We start from the raw sequence: 20,727 nt of genomic DNA, 5'->3' as shown, positions 1-20,727 counted from the left end.
ACCACAACCCCAGCATGCCCCCCTGCTGACCCACTCACTGTCCAGCCTCTGAAATCGATTTTTGTGGCAGAGCCTCTGGTTAGTCTCTTTCAGTCTTCCTGAGCCAGGAACCAAAACGTATTTCTCTTATGTAAATTTTATAGTCTAGTGGCCATTGTCAAAGAGTTGTAGCATCCGGGTAGGAATATGTTAAATTTCCTAGTTGTGCTTGGCCTAATAAAGGGAATGGATACTTAGTGAAGCAAAATGTGAAAAATTATACATCATCACAGCTTTTCTCTACAAATTATAGAGGAAGTTTCCATCATGTGTCAGTGCGTGATTCTTACGTAATAGGTTGTGAAATTTTGGTAGCAAATAATTGTTTTTCTTTGGAAAAAGTGCTTGAGAAATTGCTATTTCCTGTTGCTCATTCAGTTTTTCTCTTTGGCATATTTAATTAAAAATTGCTTTCTTTTAAAAATTAGTATAGGCCATGTTTTGTCAATGTTTTAGGGAAAAAAATGTTTTGTAACCATTTCAGAGTTTCCAAGACATAACAACTTGTGCTTACCCTTGAGCTGAGACTTTTATTATTAAAATATCTCAGATATAACATATAGCAAATATCTTTTGAAGCCAAAGTTTTCACAAATGTGGTTTTTTTTTTCTTGTGAATTTCGTTCTGGATAAGAATAGAATGAAGTTTATTTATTCCATTGGTATTTATTTATTGAGCATTTTCTAGGCGATATCCACCACGTTGATTGCATAGCAGTGAATATATGCATTCCTGTTCTCATAAAGAAGTTTATGTTCTCATGACAACAAATGACATAGAAGTATATTTATAATAATGAAGAAATGTAAAGCAGGGCACAGTGGATAGGTAATGTGGGGGGCTGGGTTTGCAATTTTTTTTAAAGAGGTCTTTGCCTTAGGGCACAGGTACCCTAAGAGAGAGAGAGACAGACAGAAACAGTGAGAGGGAAAGTGAGAAACCGCCCCCCCCCACCCCCAAGGGGGATGACCACGCCACAATCCCTTCTCCTCCATTTTCTTCCTAGGATCCTGGGCATGCCTCCACATGTGCCCAGTGTGATTTAAAAGCCACTGGGTCTAGGACTCGAACCACAGTTGGCCATGTGGGAGTACAGCAATGTAACTATTATGCTACCTGCTGGCCCCAGGTTTGCAGTCTTAGTACGGGTATTAAGCCTCCCTGATAGTGTGACTTTTGGGAAAAGTCTTGACAGAGGAGAGGGAGGGAGCCGAATTATCTCTGTGGAAGAAAATTTTAGTAGAGGGAATAGCAGCTTCGGATTCCTCAGACAGAAGTGTTCCAGTGTTTGTGAAACAGTAAGGAATCTAGAGTGAAGTGGGCTGGAGAGAGATGGAGAAGATGAGATCTTGAGGGTCAGTGGTGGGGTTAGTTTGTTGCTGGTGGTGGCGAGGCATGGGCCATTGAGGCTTTCCATCAGGATATGATTCTAATTGAGATGGGAAGCCTGAAAAGGGAGTAGACTATGTTCTGACTGACATACATTAAAAAGGATGCACTAAGTGCTGCTTGGAGAATAAACTAAAGAAGGGAAAGGATGGGAACAGGGAGTCTAGTTAGGAGATTGTTGATAAACCAGATAAAAGATAATGGAGCATTGCACGAGGGTATTTGCCATGGAGATGGGGAGAAGTCTTCTGGAAATAGAGCTAAGAGATTTGTTGTAGTATTGAGTATCAGTTAAAAAAAAAGAATCAAAAGCAGACTTCCCATTTTCTAAACAGGGAGAAGACTTAAAGAAGAATAGGCCTGGATGTGAATACAGGGAGAATCATTAACTTTTTAAAAGAACATTTATGTATGTATTTATCTGTTGTGATTTTCAAGCCACCAGATTTGGGACTTGAACTGCAGTCGGCCATGTGGGAATCCAGCGCCTTAACCACCACATCACCTGCAAGCCCTCAGAGCTTCATTTTGAAGAAATTTTGTTTGATATATTTATTAAACATCAGACAGCTGCCAAGCAAAGTCCCATAAAGAGATGGATTGTGGAGTTATATGAGATATGTATGTGTATTGTATGTATATACACGTGAACATTTATATACATATATTTATAATATCTCTGATATGCATACACACTTATTTATAAGGTAGAGGTGATCCAGGCTGGAATTATATAAGGAATATTGAAAAAGTTAATGGAAAATGTATATTGTAAAAAAAAAAAAACTACTTGTGAACTTAAAAAATTTATTTTGCATCAAAACAACTTTGTACTTCAGTTTTTTCCACAAATATTTTGTAGTCTTCTCAGACATGTTCAATGCAGAATTCTGTAGATGGTATTTAAATCCATGGGATGAAACAGGGTGTTAACCACGTATGAAGATGATAGAGAAAAGGTGATAAAGGCTGAACGCCAGGATCTTCCCTTAAGTGGGATCTTGAGGAGAGAGGCCAGCAAAACAGGAAAGAGCAAGAAGGGTAACCTAGAAGCTGAGTGAAGAAAATGTGTCATAAAGAAGAGTGTCACGTACACTGGTAAGAAAGAACCAGAGTTTGCTATTGGATTTGCCAGCATAGAGGCCACTGATGACCTTCATAAGGGCAGGGTTAGTGAGGCCATGACTACAGCAGTTTCCAGAGATAAGGAGTGTGGGAGGGAGTGGCCATAGCCACTGTAGAGGGCTCCTTTGAGAAGCTTTGCTGTTTGAAGAGAAATAGGGAATTTTCTGCTGTAGGATAGAATGGAATAGAAACAGTGGGATAGGATATTCTTTAAAGATGGCGGGTCATGCAGCATGTCTGTGCGCTGACAGGAATGGGTAGACAGGCAGTCTTGGAGTAGGCAAGAGCAGAAGGGATCTGGTTGGCCTGAGACCTAGCCATGTCCTCTATTGAGAGGAAGGCAGGGCAGCTAAGATAAGGGTAAGTTGATAGTAGAGATGTTTCTTTTCTTCTTCTTTTTCTTTTTAAGAGATTTTTGTTACAGGGCACATGCTCTTGCTGAACAGAAAGAGATACCAAGAGACAAAAAGTAAGAAATCACTTCCTCCCCAGGGAGGAGGGCCATATTGCAGTCCCTTCTCCTCCTTTCTCCTCTTGGGATTTTGGGCATGTGTGCACAAGTGCCTGGCATGACTTTTAAGCCACCGGGTCTGGGACTCGAACCACAAGTGACTACATGGGAGTCCAGCAACATAACCATTATGCCATCTGCTGGTCCCAGTAGGATGTTTCTTTTAGCTTCTGTTTTCTTGTTGAACCAATAAGTGCGGTCATGCTTGAGAGTGTGAGATTAGTTAGCTGCTGCAAATCTGTTCAAAAGAATATGTTGGGGACTGTGTTTACGCTTTCAAACATGGTATACATTTGATATTGCATTTTGATAAGCAATAAGCTATTCCTTAGAAATCCAGACAATATCCAGAAATTTATTCTCATTTTAAATGATTTACACTTTCCTTCCTTGCTTCTCTCTGTCTCCTTAATGTGTGTAAAAGTAAGGAAATCACAGATATATGTATGTGGGAGAGAGATGAGTATCTGATATTTAGTTTCCTTTGGTGAAAATGAAGAAAGAATTGAAAGGAACAGAAAGCACACGTTTTTTTTACTTAGATTTATGTCATCTCTGTAGCAACTGCTTCTCTCTCTACTTCTTTATTTAGTTATTCTACTTGAGAAAATGAGATGGAGGGGGAAGAGAACTGGAATGTAACTCTAGATTCTTTTCTGAGGAACTGCCCACCTCAGTACTAGAGATCCCATCTGTGTTCCCTCCCTAGGGCAGCCCAAGGAGGTGACAGAATTGATGTTCACTTTTATTGACATAGCATCTTCCTCAAGTAATACAGAACACCCTGTGGGCATTATTTTAATAGTCCGAGAAGAGTTAAGCAAGCCTAGCGACTTAAACAATAAAGTCTTGTTGGTCTAAGCATTATTTAATACTTTATGATTTGTCCTTCAAAGAATTCTTGGGTTTTGGGCAAGTGATGGACTGCAAGTCCATTACTTCAGTTTTTGTCACAGTCAGAAGAGAAGACACGTGATCCGTGTATTGAATCAGTCTGTAGAGCTCTTTAAAGGGGCCTCAAGCATGAAAGATGTGCTATCCCTGTTAACTTCTAACTGGCCTAATTTCTGCTTCTCCAGGTTGTAATTGCTAATCAGCTGGTAGGGACCACTAAGGTGGGTCTTCTACTGGTAGTCTGTCCAGAGCTTGTTTCCTCACTGGTGAACCAGGACCTTGGACCACAGTGACCACCAGCATCCTGTGAATCAGGGTCTCTGAGGGGGTTCAACAGTTACTCTACTTTTATGGATACCTTTGGATCACTTCATTTATTCTCAATTTATTGGGGCCCCACATATGCTATATACCATGGATCCTTCAGCATTAGCTTATTCAAGGCACTCAAGAAATATGCCTCTTTAGACAAGATGGCCTCTGGAGGAGAGTCCATGTCACTGTTAGTGAATTCCTATTAAACCTCTTAAGAGTGTGTGGTATTGTCTTAAACTTGTCACATGTGAGAAGTTGGAAACTCTGAGTGGTGGATCTTAGTTTTGTGAACTTAAACTCTTGGCCCTTCTGTGGTGGCCCAGGCTACTAACGTGCTGTGCTCCGCAGAAGGGGACTACATGGGAAGCCTGGATTTGGTTCCTGGTCCAACTTAAAGGCCAGGCATGGTGGGGCACATCTGTAATCCCAGCAGATCAGGAAGGCTGAGGCAGGAGGACTGTGACAGCAAGACCCTTACTTAAAAAACAAAAACAAATATGCTCAACAGCATATCCTGGATATATGGAAATGATGTGAAAGACAGGAGATAGGGAAAGTGATTTCCTAATCCATTTGATCTTCATGGAGATCCTGCTAGAGCTCTGAATGAACATCCAGTAAAAAAGCAGTTGTGAGTTTTTCACTGCCTACTTTGAGAAGATTGACATGGAAATCCAAGGTTAATGATAGTAAAGAAATGAATGCTTCCTGAAGAAATGAGAGGACTCACCAGGAATACAAAAATTTGCTTTAGAATGGGATTACTTTATAAGAGAATGCTTATAGAACACAAGGGGAAATATGAAATAGAATGTGTCTTGAGCTTTTAAGAAGATGTGCACATTGTTAAAATCAGAATTAAACTGGATGAAACTGTCTCGGCCTTTTGAAAATCCAGATGATTCCAAGCCCCACATTTTTATTTTTGGCAAAGAAATATAATAAGTGTTTAAAAACAGTAGGCCCAGGGAATCCCAAGTGCCTATACAGTGGCTACTGTAGCTGGGAGGTGAAACGAGAATAAGGATGAAGTGAGCTTGATCTAGGTGAGTGCGTGAGCATCTGCATGGCAGCTGCTGGTGCTGTGAGTTAATGCCAGAGAAGACAAAAGAGTTGGCATACCGTTTCCCTAATTTCATTACTGTACCATGAGCCAGAAAAAATAGAAGTCTGTATTCTTTTGAAGTGGGAAGATACTGTCTTTTTTTGTTTTGTTTTGTTTTGTTTCCTGGAGCTTCATACACTTGCACACACAAAGTATCCTCGAGATATTTGCAAGTATGGCCTGACAACTTAGAGCAGGAGCTAATTTGTTGGTGCTCCTGTAATAAAACAAATCAAACTAGGTGGATTTTGTCTGGTTGGGGAATTAGCATTCCTGTGTACCTCTTTTTTTTTTTCTCTATATTTCCAGTGTAGGCTCCCAGATAATTTCAGAATGTCAAGCATTTAAAACAGTGTTTTCTGGTAAACTGTATTTCTTTAAAGTTTTGTTAGGATGCAGCCACACCCATTCATTTGTATACTGGATTACTTTTTAATTTTCTTTTTCTGTTCAGATATGTTATAACTTTATTGTGATTGTGCTTTGTCATGACAAGAAAAACCCAAAGGGAGACTAGATTGGTGCTATTTTACATATTCCACATAGGCTGAAGTTTTTTCCCTGGTAACGATGTGGGTGCAAACTTTAACAATTGGTACTAGAGGGCTGGCAGGTGGTATGGTGGTTAAAGGCACTGGATTTCCACATGGTTGACCGTGGTTTGAGTCTCAAACCTGGTGACTTGCTTTCTTACTCCTTCTCACCCCAGTCAAATTAAAAAAAATAATAATAGTGTTAAATAAACTTAAATTTAAAAAAATATTTTAAAAAATTGGTACTGGAATTCATGAATCAAGAGGAAAGTTCAAGGATTGGTTCACTTGAGAATCAGATGAAGTCACAGTCATGCTCAAATTCCTAGAGGATTCACATGATGGGGGGAGAAAACACCCCTAAATAGGGCATAGTCATGTTGCAATCCTTTCTCTTCCATTTCTCCATCCTGTCAGGATTTGGGGCACATGTGTCCAGCATGTTTTTCAGTTTTCAAGTTGCCAGGGCTGGGATTCGAACCATGATCAGCCACGTGGGATCTGGCTTCCAGAGCATAGCATTTATGTGTACTGCTATGGGGCCAGGCCTGCATATTGTGTTTGACATGCTACTTGCCAGCTACTACAGCAGAGTTGAAGAGTTGCACAAGAGGCCTTTTGGCCCACAATCCTAAAATATTTACTAGTTGGCCCTTTAAAGAAAAAGGTTGCCAACCCATGATTTAAAGCATTGTTAGTAGCTTTCTATTGAATGCCTTTGTGCAAGGTGCTGGAAGACTGGGTTGGCCGCTGGGATATCTCTCCTCCTCAGACACCATTCTCAATCTTCGTTGTTAAAACCTTGATGAAGAAGACATTTCCTCAGAAAAATGTTCGAAAGGAACATAGGGGCTTGCTACTCTGGAGGAAGTATTCTTTTTCTAAGTGAAAGGGCCAGTCCCAGTGATGGCTTCATGCTTCATGTCCTTCTAAATTTAGTTTTCTCTGATTATGTGACAATTATCTTTGGGTATTTGAAGGGCTATCATGTGGAAGAGGCATTCGATTGTGAGATCAGGGGAACTGAATTAGCATTAGTGGGTCCAAGTTATTATAACAATTTCAGCTCAAAGAACAGTCTTTGCTAGGAACTGCCCATAATTACAATGTGCTTAGTAGGTAATGAGCTCTCTGTCACTAGAGAAGTCCGAATGAAGGCCAGGTGACCACTGGATACATGGAATGCAAATAATGGATGAGAAATGGTTGTGTCTGAAAACCCCTGAGAACCCATTCTAACCTTGAAATTCTAATGGCTGCTTTGGTTAAAGTCATTTGTTTCCAAGTTTGGATTTTGGCCACAGTTTAATTTGTCAACAGTCTATAGAGGCATCTTGAATGACTTTCTGAAAATATTGTACTGGTTAAACCAGAGCAGTACAAAGTAGAAGCTTTTCCAGTGGGCAGAGATGGTGGTCGAAAGGCTGGCCCAGAGCCAGCCATCCTTTGCCCATTGTGGAAGCCCCATGGCCACTGGAAGGACCTGGCTTGAGGCATGTCACAGGTGAGGAAGTCCAAACAGGGTTTCTGTAGGGCAGTTTCTCAACAGTACAGATAGGTACTTGGCTGTGAAGGGGCAGGTCTGGGAGACTCCACCTAGTCTCTGCACAACTTGGCTGTCATAGCAAAAAAACCAGCCATAGACGATACATAAATGCGAGTGTGTTTGGGTTCTAGTAAACGTTAGTTACAAAAGCAGGTTGGCCCCTGGGCTTGCTGACCCCTGATATAGAAAGTCTGAATTGGCTAGAAAACATCAGCTCCAATTCTCTCACATTTTGGAGAAAAGGTGAAATGACATGGCCAAAGTCACACCGTGGTGGAGCCAGAATTGCGAGCCAAGTTTACTTTTAGTCTGGTGCCCATTTTGTGAGACTGTGCTGCTTTGGCTGCCTGGTCAGGTGGTAGTATTTGGTTTTTGAGAAAGGGCCATGTGAATGAAAGAAATACCTGCCCCAGGTGATCTGTGCACAGGAAGAGTTCAAGGATGGTATTTTAATACAGGCAGCCCTCTAGTTCTCTGATCTGGCCTAACTTCTCCCTTAGACGGGCTCTGTTCACAGGAAAGCAAAATATATTTTGCATAAATTCATACCGAGAAATAACGCCCTGGAGTTGTGAAAAAGCAATGGGCTCCTGCAGCTGCGTCACAGGATTTGATCACTTCAGCCGAGAGTGCCAGGAGATTTGAGACAGATGTTTTCAGACATGCCGCATGCCTAAAACATTTCCAGGGGTCGGGCTGCAAATAGTGACTTAATAAGTGGAGAAACAGGGAAAGTATGCAAGTTGAGGACACAGGAGTTTATTCACCACTAGGTGCATGGCCAACCTCTTTGTATTCTATCTGCCTGTCGGGGTTGGCTCTTTAATCTGTCGTGCCCTCCGTATTGCTCTTTGTCTGCCCGTGAATAAAGTGCAGCATTGTGGTTAGTAATCCCACTCCAGTGACTCGACTTCAAATGTGGTTTTGGAGTGCATCCCAGAGTTCTGTTTGCTAAGCTTCCTACTCCTGTTTCAGAGACACCACTGGATACAGAGCAGCGAGCACTAAAGGCTTCCCTCTTTCCTTAAACCTGTCGGGTTGTGGGCTCTCTCTATCCCCCTCTTGCTCTTTTCTTTTCTTTTTTTCCTATTCTTTTTTTTTTTTTTTTAAAGCCTTCCAAGGCAAGTTCATGGATACTAAGCTGATGTGTTTGTTGTTCTTTTTCTCCCTGCCTCCACTCCTAGTGAGTAACCACACTGGCCGCATCAAGGTGGTCTTTACTCCGAGCATCTGTAAAGTGACCTGCACCAAGGGCAGCTGTCAGAACAGCTGTGAGAAGGGGAACACCACCACTCTCATTAGTGAGAATGGTCATGCTGCCGACACCCTGACGGCCACGAACTTCCGAGTGGGTGAGTTCCTCCACGGTCCCTCACTGTCCCTGCCGAGTAGAGTTTTATGGGATGGTAGCATTTCAACAACCCCTCCATCCACACTGCTCTGTGCTTGAATGGGTTTCTGTCTATAAGTACAAATCTGCTGCTTTCATGAGACCTTTGAAATCGCCTTCATGGTCATTTTAAACCCGATTGCTGGTTTCTTAGAGAAATAGCACTTACAATATTCCCCCTTATTGCTTAGTATTTATGCAGCCGTGTGGTGATGGGAATGTGTATGTCGGACCGAAGAGAATAGATTTTAGATCAAGACCCTCATGTGTGATGTGCACAGCTTAACTTTTATTTGCTAGGGATAAGTAGGATTTGCGTTTGATTTGACTCATGTTAGAAAATGTGGAAGGTGGTGAAAATTACAATTTTACTTCATTAATAGCCAAGGTCTCAAAGATGTCTCTAAAAACTGTCAAAAACTTGTGCTTTGGTTGTTGAAAGTGATACAGACTTGTATCTTTTGCCACATTTCTGCTCTGTGTAACACAACGAAATTTTAGGTTGATATATTACCTGGATTTGGGGAAAGAGATGTCCTAGTCGCTTACTGTCAGCATGCAGACACTTTAAATATGAACTGGTAGTTACTGACTGCAAAAAAGCTTCTTGCTGCTTTTTTCAATTCTTTTTTTTTTTTTTTTTAACTTTTGGGAGAAAGTATTGCCGTTCCCTCCATGCTGTCGTAGTGCCATGTTGTCATGCAACACAGTATTTTTGTCACAGAAAAAAATGTCTTTTATTATTTTTTGACCAATTATGGTTTTGCCATGGTGTACTCAAATAATCGCAGACACCCACATTACTTTATGAGTTACTCACAAGAATAACCCAAATGTCAGACAGATAATAACACTGGCTAGATCTAGTCTTTTTATGGAATATTGCTGTTTAGTCTTGGGAGTGCGTGTCTAGGGGGTTAGGAAAGGGGTGTCTATTTCGAACTGATTTCCATCAAGACAAAATACGAAGGGCAGCCTGAAGTCTTTATTAGCTTTTTGATTATTATTCTGCTTTATTGTAATGCCTAACCCTTATGAGGTTGACACAGTCTTGATCGCCTGTCTGTGGAAAAACTAGTGCCCATAGATATGATTTAAAAGCATGTTGTAAACTTTCTGGCTGTGGCAGAAGTACTTTGGGTATATTCTGAAAAAGAATTTAGCTGTTACGTGCCAAATGGCACATTATGCTTAGCCGAGCAGGGAGCTGAGTCCAAAGGGAAGTGTCTTGAACTGATGATCAGGAAACTGGATTCTGGTCCCAGTTTTGCTGCTAACTAGCTAATCTGCAGGGCATTCCGGTTGTTTCTGGGCCTCAGTTTTTCTCATCCATAAAATAGATGGGATTACGTTTAGTGATCTCCCAAATTCAGTCTGTCTCTAAAGATCTTAGGACTTTTTATCAGCAATATGTAATATTATTTTCTGACTTTTTTTTTTTGGAGAGCTAGAGGTCTGCAGAGGAAGGGAACAGGCAGTTCCCACAGGGTTATAAGAGCTTTTTGGCTTTTCCTGCTTTTTCGTGGATACCTTCCTTACTGCTCCTGACCCCCATCCATGATATCTGCCCCCCCCTCCATTTATGGTAAACCTTTACAGTAGCAATGACAGAATAATGGAATGGGTGGTCATTTTTTTGGCTTATAGTGTATTCACTTTGAAACTAAATATTTGAAGACTTGGAGAAACAGAGGAAGTGGACTTGTTAAAACACGTCACACACTTTCCTTTCTGGCATCGAACCAGATGTTTAGGAACAGGATACAGAGTCCATTCAAAACATAAAACGAAGCACAATTCTTTACAAAAAGCATTTTAAAATGAGAAAACTCTACAGAAGGATTGGCACAGTAGCTTAATTAAAAAAAAAAGGCGTGGTGGTGTTAAAGAGTGACCATGGTAATAAAGAGTTTCACACTGGAAATCATGGGAACTATTTCATTTCTGTCCTGAGCTATTTCCCTCTCTTGTTTACATTTTCGCCTAAATATTGAATAGTTTAAGAAACACGTTTTATGTTTTTTTTTTTTTTTTTAATTGAAGAATGGCAATGTCATAGAACTTATGTGTGGTGGTCCTTAAAATAATACAGATTTAAAATTCAGTCTTAAGCATGTATTATTTTTTACTATACTGGTTTAATGTGATTGTCTTACTTACAATTGGTGGTTTAATTTTTTTTGGATTGGTTAATTTTTTTCCTCTGTATTTGTTTACAGTATATGAAATCTTTTGACATGCAAGATAAATCTATATAATGGAAAACAGTATACTTAGAGGAAAATTTTTAAATTGTCATTATTGCTAGCCATTCCCTTTGGCCTTTAATATTTCAGGGCACTGAAAGGTGGAAGCTAGTAAACAACTTCTGTAAAGGGCTATACAGTATCTATTTTAACCTCTGTGGGCCATGCAGTCTTTCCTACAGTTCCATGAGTCTGCCGTTGTATGAAAGCAAGCAGAAGTTATAGGCACACGTGGCTGCTGCATCTTGGGAACAGTGGGTGGGCTGAATCTGGCTTGAGTTTGCCGACCCCTGTTCTGAGAAGTCAAAATATAAAAAAAGATCATAAGGACCTTGTGATTAAGGCACCTTCATTAAATAATCCATTTAGATCATCAGAACCAAAAAATTTTTGAACTTCTGCAGAGTGATTTACAGTTTTGATTTTCGTTTAGAAGGAAATGGAACAGATGCGGTTATTATCCTCTTTCCCGTAGGGAAACAGAAGTTCAGAGAGCAAATCAGCTTGCCTGAGATGCATTGCAAGTCAACTGATGAGAACTTTGGGCTCCTTTCACTATGTTTACTCACCTTCCTCAAGGCTAATCGTGTCGTAGAGAAGGGTCAAGGTGAAAGACCTCATGGAGTTGGGTCTTATGAGAAGACTGGGCGATGTAATAGAGAAGGAGAGAGAAAGTAATGGAGAGTCCAGTAGTCAAATTCTGGCTTTATTGTGGCCATTGCATATGTTCTGGCTCTCTGTCCTCTCTGGGCCCAGGTCACCTCATCCATCCAACGCTTGTAGATCTCTGGAGAGCTGTTCTGGGCAGGCTCATGGGATAGTTCCCTCTATCTCCATGCTTGTTTGGTGTTGGCCTATGGTGTGTGGTAACTGCGAGCCAGGGCTCACAGAGGTGGCAGGCAGCAGGTACTTTTCACACAGCTATTAAGCAGATGTAAGTTGCTGTTTTTGAGTATTCTTTGAGAGAAATAAGTATAGCTTCCACTTAACGAGGCTCTCAAAGTGAGGCTCAGATGAAGGAGATATCCAAGGGAAGTATTCTGAGATTCTAAAATAAATGCATTTTATGAATGGTGATGGTGGAATGATGTAACAGAATGTTTACATTAAATAATGTTTCCTATTAAGCAGATTACTAATTATGATGACTTTTTTTTTTCATGCTGAGTTTTGCCTTCCTTACCCCCTCCTCTCTCTCCCTCCTGCACCCACCTCCCCTGCCCCAGCCTTTTTAAAAAATGCAAACATATCCCTATTTGGGTGGGCCAGCAGGTTCACTGTTGTTGTTTTAATAGATTCTTAGCATTTCATAGGGATATAATGAAGATGACCTTCTGGGATTTTTAAGTTGTTTATAAAGTCTTAAGTTCCTCTGACAAGAACTTGTGAATTCTTGTCACGACTAGAGTACTTCGAGTATAATAGTGCTGTCACTTGGCATAACTTCCTTGGTAGGGACATTGAAAAGCAGTCATGATTACTAAAATAACATATTTGGTTTATGTGATACTGCTTTCTCTGAGGAGTCACGAAGGACCCATGTTCTATTAGCACCAGTTGAATAATTAGAAAAAAAGTATTTGATGATTTAAAAGGTAGATTTCCATATGTTATTTAACTTGAGGCTTACTACTTCTGAGAGGTAGTTCCCACATATGAATACTGAACACTTCACGGATCAATTAAAGGCGACTTTAAGTCACGCTTTCTTATCTTAGAGTCCTGGTACCTCTGGCTGTCCCAGGCCGACTTCTGTGACCATGTCCTACGTGATTACATACAAAACACAGTGCTCTATTTTCTAACATAAGCAAATTATAAGGCTTCCCTCTAAGAGGGAAACCTAACTGAAGGTAGAACCTCCCAGCAGGAGCCAGGGAAGGGAGCTGTTACTTTTACCTGACAGGATACTTGAAGAAGGAAGGTCAGTGCTAATTTTTGGCTTAGTTGACCATGCTCTCTCCATCTCCTAAATATGTATGTGGGGTCTTCAAAAAGTTCACAGAAAAAGTGCATAGAAAATGTGAATTATGGAACCAGCAGATGGCATAATGGTTATATTGCTGGTCTCCCACATGGCCGACCACAGTTCAAGTCCCAGATCTGGTGACTTAAAACTCATGCGGGGCATGTGTGCATGTGTGCCCAAAATCCTAAGAGGAGAATGGAGAAGGGATTGCAGTGTGGCCATTCCCCCTGAAAGGGTGATTTCTTGCATTTTATCTCTCTGTCTCTCTCACTTGGCATAACTTCCTTGGTAGGGACATTGAAAAGCAGTCATGATTACTAAAATAACATATTTGGTTTATGTGATACTGCTTTCTCTGAGGAGTCACGAAGGACCCATGTTCTATTAGCACCAGTTGAATAATTAGAAAAAAAGTATTTGATGATTTAAAAGGTAGATTTCCATATGTTATTTAACTTGAGGCTTACTACTTCTGAGAGGTAGTTCCCACATATGAATACTGAACACTTCACGGATCAATTAAAGGCGACTTTAAGTCACGCTTTCTTATCTTAGAGTCCTGGTACCTCTGGCTGTCCCAGGCCGACTTCTGTGACCATGTCCTACGTGATTACATACAAAACACAGTGCTCTATTTTCTAACATAAGCAAATTATAAGGCTTCCCTCTAAGAGGGAAACCTAACTGAAGGTAGAACCTCCCAGCAGGAGCCAGGGAAGGGAGCTGTTACTTTTACCTGACAGGATACTTGAAGAAGGAAGGTCAGTGCTAATTTTTGGCTTAGTTGACCATGCTCTCTCCATCTCCTAAATATGTATGTGGGGTCTTCAAAAAGTTCACAGAAAAAGTGCATAGAAAATGTGAATTATGGAACCAGCAGATGGCATAATGGTTATATTGCTGGTCTCCCACATGGCCGACCACAGTTCAAGTCCCAGATCTGGTGACTTAAAACTCATGCGGGGCATGTGTGCATGTGTGCCCAAAATCCTAAGAGGAGAATGGAGAAGGGATTGCAGTGTGGCCATTCCCCCTGAAAGGGTGATTTCTTGCATTTTATCTCTCTGTCTCTCTCTGTCTCTCCAATGAGCACATGCGCCCTATGTCAAAAATCTAAAAAAAGAAAAAAATGTGAATTATGAAAAAACAATGCATAGATTATAATTACTTTTTGCATCAAAATGTACTCAGACTTTAATTCCATGTTTCTATAAACTTTTTGAAGTACCTTCATGTCTCATGGTGAGAGCTGAGGAAGTACAGAGTGTCTTACTGGAGACTGATGGAGCCAGTGGAACTTGAAATGTTAAGTTCCTAAATAAAGATGGATGGAAGTAGAGGGAGGAGAGGTGAAGGAGAGGTGATGCGAGAGGAAGAATTTGCTCACTAGAGTTGAAACCTGGAGACCAGCAGGCACAGATGGCTTCTGGGAGCTGGGAAGAGCTTCACTTGTGTGTAGGAAGCATAGGAGGTAGCGGAGTAGACGGCAAGTCTGGGAAGGGAGGTTAGGACAAGGCTGTGGAGCGCCTTGAATTTTAAGCATAGGGATTTTTATTTTATTTTATTCAAAACTTAAGAAAGTTCTCTGAAAAGGAAAAGTTGATATTTATCCTTTTGAAAAAAAGAGAAGTTCTCTCAGCTTTTTTAGGTGGGAAAAAAATAGCAGGTTTTTTTTGGGGGGGTGGGGGTAGGGAGAGGTTTTTGCTATAGGGCGTGTGCGCTTGCCAGAAAGAAGGAGAGAGACAGAGAGATAGAAAGTGAAAAATCACCCCTCAGGGGGGATGGCCATGCCGCAAATCCCTTCTCCTCCATTCTCCTCTTGGGATCTTGGGCACGCCCGCACACATGCCTGGCGTGAGTTTAAGCCACTGGGTCCTGGACTCGAACTGCTGTTGGCTACATGGGAGTTCAGCAACATAGCCATTATGCTAACTGCTGGTCCCACTGTTTTGTTTTTTTTTTTAATTGTGGGAGACCATGTATGTGAGAGAGGCAGACGGACAGACAGAACACATCTCATCTCCCAATGGAGCATAGTTACCCCTTCTCCATCTTTCTGGAATTTGGGGCACGTTTTCATAGGCACGTGGACCTAGCATACTTTTCAAGTTGCTTGGGTTGGGGTTTGAACCGTGGTTGTCCATTTGTGATCCAGCTTCCTCAACCACTATGCCTTGGGGCTGGAGTGGGAGAACGTGTGTGTGTGTGTGTGTGTGTGTGTGTGTATGTTTAGGTTTTTGACATAGGGCATGTATGCTTACCAGAGAGACAGTGAGAGGGAAAGTGAGAAATCAACCCTCCCCTCACTTCCCCACTGGGGAATGGCCATACCACAATCCCTTCTCCTTCATTCTCCTCCTGGGATTTTGGGGAGAACATGCACATGTGCCCCTCCTAAGTTTGGAGCCACTGGCCTCGAATCATGTTGGCCATTTTGAAGTCCACCACTATGCCACCTTCTGGCCCGATTCTAGTGTTTTAAGAGACCAAATAAGGCATTTTTTTCTTGGTTTGGTTTATATGTGTATGGGAGAGAGAAGGGGAGGGAGCAAAATTTTTGATACCATGTTGTCAGCCTCCTTCCGATTTTAGCCTCCCAGGTAGTAGACTATAGATACTGACCAGGTACCTAGCTTGTTTAGGTTGGGCCAGGGATCAAACACAGACCTCCCATGCATCCTCAGCCTCTGAATTGCAGTGTCTACCAGAATGTGCTACTGAGGCTGGGCTCAAGTAAGTTTTTGTTATTTATTTATTTATTGTTTATTGCCAGAAGGAGTATGGGTTCTCCAGAGAGAAAAAGAGAGGGAGGAAGCACTCCATGATGGAGTGTGGTCATGCTGCAATTCCTTCTCCTCCATTTCTCCATCCTGTTGAGATCTCCGAGCATAAAGGCAGACACGCCTGCTGTGTTTTTACAAGCCTCTGGGCCCGCATTTGAACTGTGGTCAGTGTGGGAGATCTAGACCCCTTAACCACTAGGCACAGGGCCAGCCCCCTAAGTTAGATTTCGAATGAATGAAACCTCCAATTCCTTTGAACCATTCTGAGGTTTGTCTGATGCCCAACGCTAGAAACCTCCTGTAGGTTGCACAAAACCAGCTTGATACCACAGTGCTTTCTTGAGGAATAGTAACAGTTTACATTGTTAAACTCATAATATAGGTTCTTTTCACAGGGAGGGAAAAATGCTCCCTCTCAGTGAGTCATTAAATAAACCATCAGAAGGAGGGGAAGCTTTTAGATACTTTTCTGGCCACTTAGTTCAGACACTAAATGTTTCACTTTCTACTAGTTGTCATTATCTAGACTCCTCCATGTTATCCACAAAAACCAGTGAAAATGACAATGTGTCACTGTTGAATTAACTGGTGAATATGCTTCTCCCTTAATACATTCTACAGATATATTTTCTTTTCTTTTTTTTTGTTTTTTTTTTGCTTTTTAGTAATGTTCACTTATTTTTTATTTTTAATTATTTATAATTTTATTTTCTTTTATATATGCAATCACATTATTTAGCTTACAAAATGAATATTTCAACATGTGAACATTTCTCCCTAGTCCAGTTGATAAAACTATAAAATTATCTTTAACAGATAATACCACATTTCTTTGTCCTATTAATACTTTGCCTCTCTATTTTTCTTCTAAATGTCCTTCCTCAGACTCTAATGTTTCACACACACAGTATCTGGTATTCACATCCATTTACTGTGTTTCTCGAGTCAGTCAGTTTCAGCCATAGAGTGCAGACACTCGGTATATATTGAGTGGGGACATACAGTGTCTCTCCTTCATAGCCTGACTTGCTATATTTTCAAAGATAATTTGATATGATACTGAAAGAAAGTGGTTGTGAATGCCTAAGAGCTTGTCAAAGAAACTATTCTCACATATATTCAGTCTTACCGATTTTATTTTCTAATATTGAATAAATGTCATAAAGGAGAGCATTCCTTTTTTAAAATTTGATTTCAACCGTGGAGCATCCCCAAAAGGCTGTTATTAGGAACATCCATTCATTTAATATGCGTTTATCAAGCACATGCCCTTTGCCAGGAATTGGTTTAGGCTTTAGGGATATAGTAATGGACAAAATAGACAAAGACCTTGCCCTCCTGAACATTAGAAAATGTCAAGATGACCAGAATATCAGTGAACCCTGAGGGACATTTTGCTAAGTGGAAATTATTCACAGAAAGATGATGAAGGTATCTACAGTTTTCAGATTTGGGGGCAGCCCATGTTTAAAGGGAAGGCAGAATGGGGAGTGGTTGTTTAGTGAGTGTAGAGTTCAGTTTTGCAACATAAAGTTCTAGAAACTGGTTGCAAGATGGTATAAGCATACCTAACAGTAATGAACTGCACACTAGGAAATGGTTAAGAGCCATATGTGTAGATACATGTAAATTCTGTCACATGTATCTTACCACAATTAAACAGTTTTAAAGTTATGAAATAGAGCATGTGTATACATTGTCAAATGTATGCCAAAAATATATCGTGAGAAATAGTTCGTGTGGTATCATGTTGAGTGGTGATACATCCTATGAAGAAAAAGTTGGGGAAGGTATAGATTGCTACTTTAAGATAGTTCAGGGAGGGGCTTCTAGAGAGATCACATCTGAGTAGAGTCTTGAATAAAATGTGACCATGCTCGTTATTATTTTGTCTAAAGTGTCGAGTACCCCTGAAAGGTGGTAGGAGCATTCATTCACTTTTCCTGCATGGCGTCTCAGGTTAAGTTTCATTGGCCTGTTTTGTATCAGGTAGTCATATCAATGATGTCTGTGGATAAAGACCCTTTTTACACAGAAGATAGAGGCGTGCAGATTTTGTGCTCTGGACAAGGGTCTGGAGCATTTGGGGATCTCTGATGTCTCTGCAGGTTCAGTTTGGCAAAAAGGAGAGGGTCTTATTGCAGAGGAGTCTTATGGCAAAAAGAGTCTTGGTGATGTATGTTAAAAAGTACAAGGTCTTAGGTATGGAAATGAGTTGGCAGAGAAAGTGGTGTCACCTCTTTTTCCAACATTCTTTTGTGTAAGTCAGATCATATGATTTTGGTATGGAGCTTGCTTTTAATTAGGGAAATAAAATTGGTTCCTGCTTGTGAGTACAGGCGTGTTTGTGTGTGTGTGTGTGAGTGTGTAGGAGAAGGTGCTGGGTGAAGGAGGGTGCTTGGAAACACAGATTGAGGGGCTAGTTGACATCGGGGCAATAGGTTAACTCTGCAAACCCAAATCAGGAGAAAATGTGGCTTTCTTTGGTTGAAGGGGAAGATGCCTGAGGCCGAGAAAGCAAAGGTGGCAGAGTGGCAGCATAAGGAAGTATATCTTTCGCCAGGACAGTTTTTAAAAATGAACCTTAGGAAAGAGAGGCTTTAGCAGTTTGCTGGATCCTGAGATAGGCATGTGTGATAAATTGTTGCTTTTAAGCCTTGCCTGGCCTGTGTCATGGGAGCAGATGGGGCTCCTTAAAGGGGCTGTGCTAGGCTAGCCTAGTGTGGAACACATAACCTTCCTGGTTTCCTTGGCGTCTGTACACAGTGCCGGAGTGTGTGTTCTTTCCTTGTCTGGCAGCTTGAGCACACAGCATGATCTCTGGAAAAGTCCGGACTGCCTAGCATAGCATGAGGGGCCCTTAAGGATCAGCTGCTGCCTGCCCACCTGGCCTCTACGATGGCTTCCACTTCAAATCCTCCCTTTTTGCCAAAGTTAACATCCAGGGACACCAGCGGTCCCTAGATCCTCCAGACCCTCTGTGCTTCTGAGCCTCTGTTCATGCGACTTTCTCTGCCTGCAGGTGTACCCCACTCCATCTGCCTGGGCAATCGCCCACTGTTCCAGGACTCAGCCAAGTGACGATCATGCTGCAAAGCCTCATGTCCTGTACTGGTCGCTTGTCAGTTTCTTCCTCTTCTCTCTAAACTGCTTGAGAACAATAAGAACCTGCCTACTCTACTTTGGTATCCCCAAGTGCCAGCACAGTCTGTGCCCCACTTTGCAGATCCCGAATGCATTTGTGTTGACAGTAAATTATACATGCAGAGACCCATGTCCTGGGGACATGCCCAGACCTTACCTGATATAGCGTCATTATTCTTAGTCAGTAAAATCACAGAAGTGAAATAATCAACTGAGAAGTCTCTGTAGAGTTCAGGGGCACAGAAAGGAGGATATTCCACTCACCACAGGATGCATGAACAGGGCACCTTCACACTTTGCATGGAGTTTTGGTTTTATCATTATCTGCCTTGTATTTTCTCCTCCTGGCAAAGTGTGATTAGAATTTTCTGCGTTTACCACAGCTGTTCATGCTACCTGGAATTCAGGCTTGCCACTCCTGTATCTATCTAAATATTGACAGTCTTTTAAGGAAGAACCTTATATTCCATTTCAAATGGTTCTACCTTTGCTGCTTTTCCTTCTCCTATTATGGCTCTAGTCTTTTACTATGTTATTTGTGTGCTGTTGACTGGCTCCGGGATTCTGGGCTGGCTATCTCACCTCTCTGATTCTCAACACCAGTGCTGGTAAAATGATTAAGATAATGAGCTGAACTTCCTTGGAGAGATGTTCTGAGGCTCTTAAGGAAAAGGCTGATAATGTATAATGGGTTCCTTGGATTGATTTGAAGACCTGATCTTTTTCTAAAGATGATAAATCCTCCTCCTAATTATTTTTTTAAAAAAAATAATTATTTAATTTTATTTATTATTATTTTTTAATTTGATCAGAGAGAAAGGGAAAGTCAGAAAGCAAGCCACCAGATCTGGGACTCAAACCACAGTCAACCATGTGGGAGGCCAGTGCCTTAACATCCATGCTACCTGCCAGCCTCCTATTCTGCTAATTCTTAAACCCTATCTCCTGTGCTATGCAGTGGAGGACTGGGGGAATGTGCTTATGTCTCCTGGAGCATGGGTAGGGTATGCTCCCTCTGTACCACAAAAACTAGCTCCTTCATTTCCTGATCCCGATCTGATGCTCAGTAGTATTGACAAAGATACCGAAGGATGTTTCCGCTGTTCCTCCACTCTGTTACTTCGGTATGAGTTCTCTACTTGTGCATATGTAAGATTTGCTCAGGGCAGGTTAGACTTTGCACAAAACGATGTTAAGTGTTGTTATCAGAGGGCCAGGACATCATAGTAGCACCATGTCCTCTGTGCCAGAGGGGATCATCCTCCTTATTGAGGAGTTCACTTGCTTACACAGGAAGCCCTCACATGTTGCCAAGCCTGCTGGCAAGGGTGAAAGCATTTAAACAGTGTAATACATTTTGGAACCAAAAGCTGTGGTCAGGAGGAAAAGCAATCATCTTGAATAGATGGGGACATTTCCAGTGATATATGATTATAACATTTGATCCTGCTTTGTGCTGTTCCCTTTGCTGTTAGTTGTGTAATTTACCTCTGGGCTCCCAGGTGAGAGTAAAATGAAGGAAGCTGGACTTAAAATAGACATTGTAATGACATTTTTGTGATGCAGTATATACTTCCAGTATTTACTGGCTAGGAGTTATGCTTAATTTTGCATCTGTTGTATAAAAGCAGAATATCAGAACCAATTTTAATTATTAAGAGGGGTGTGCATGTACACATGTATGTATGTGTATGTATGTATATTTACACACACACACACACACACACACACACATAT

General features: G+C 41.3%; 1 protein-coding gene across 2 annotated transcripts in view; it reads left to right on the top strand.

Moving 5' to 3' along the window:
- The first annotated feature begins 8,429 nt into the window (after positions 1 to 8,429).
- Positions 8,430 to 20,727, top strand: part of LTBP1 (latent transforming growth factor beta binding protein 1) — a 269,142-nt gene continuing 256,844 nt past the window's right edge. The window contains exon 1 of one of the 2 annotated variants that reach the window (XM_014584279.2): positions 8,430 to 8,810. In XM_014584279.2, coding sequence (XP_014439765.1) covers positions 8,588 to 8,810 — 223 coding nt within the window. In that variant the 5' untranslated portion in view covers positions 8,430 to 8,587. The remainder of the gene's footprint in view (positions 8,811 to 20,727) is intronic. The other variant, XM_027768415.1, reaches the window with a different exon arrangement.

This window comes from Tupaia chinensis, unplaced genomic scaffold (genome assembly GCF_000334495.1).
Source record: "Tupaia chinensis unplaced genomic scaffold, TupChi_1.0 Scaffold146177_1, whole genome shotgun sequence".
In the NCBI taxonomy this organism is placed as follows: Eukaryota; Metazoa; Chordata; class Mammalia; order Scandentia; family Tupaiidae; genus Tupaia; species Tupaia belangeri.
This window is presented reverse-complemented; position numbering and strand designations above follow the sequence as displayed.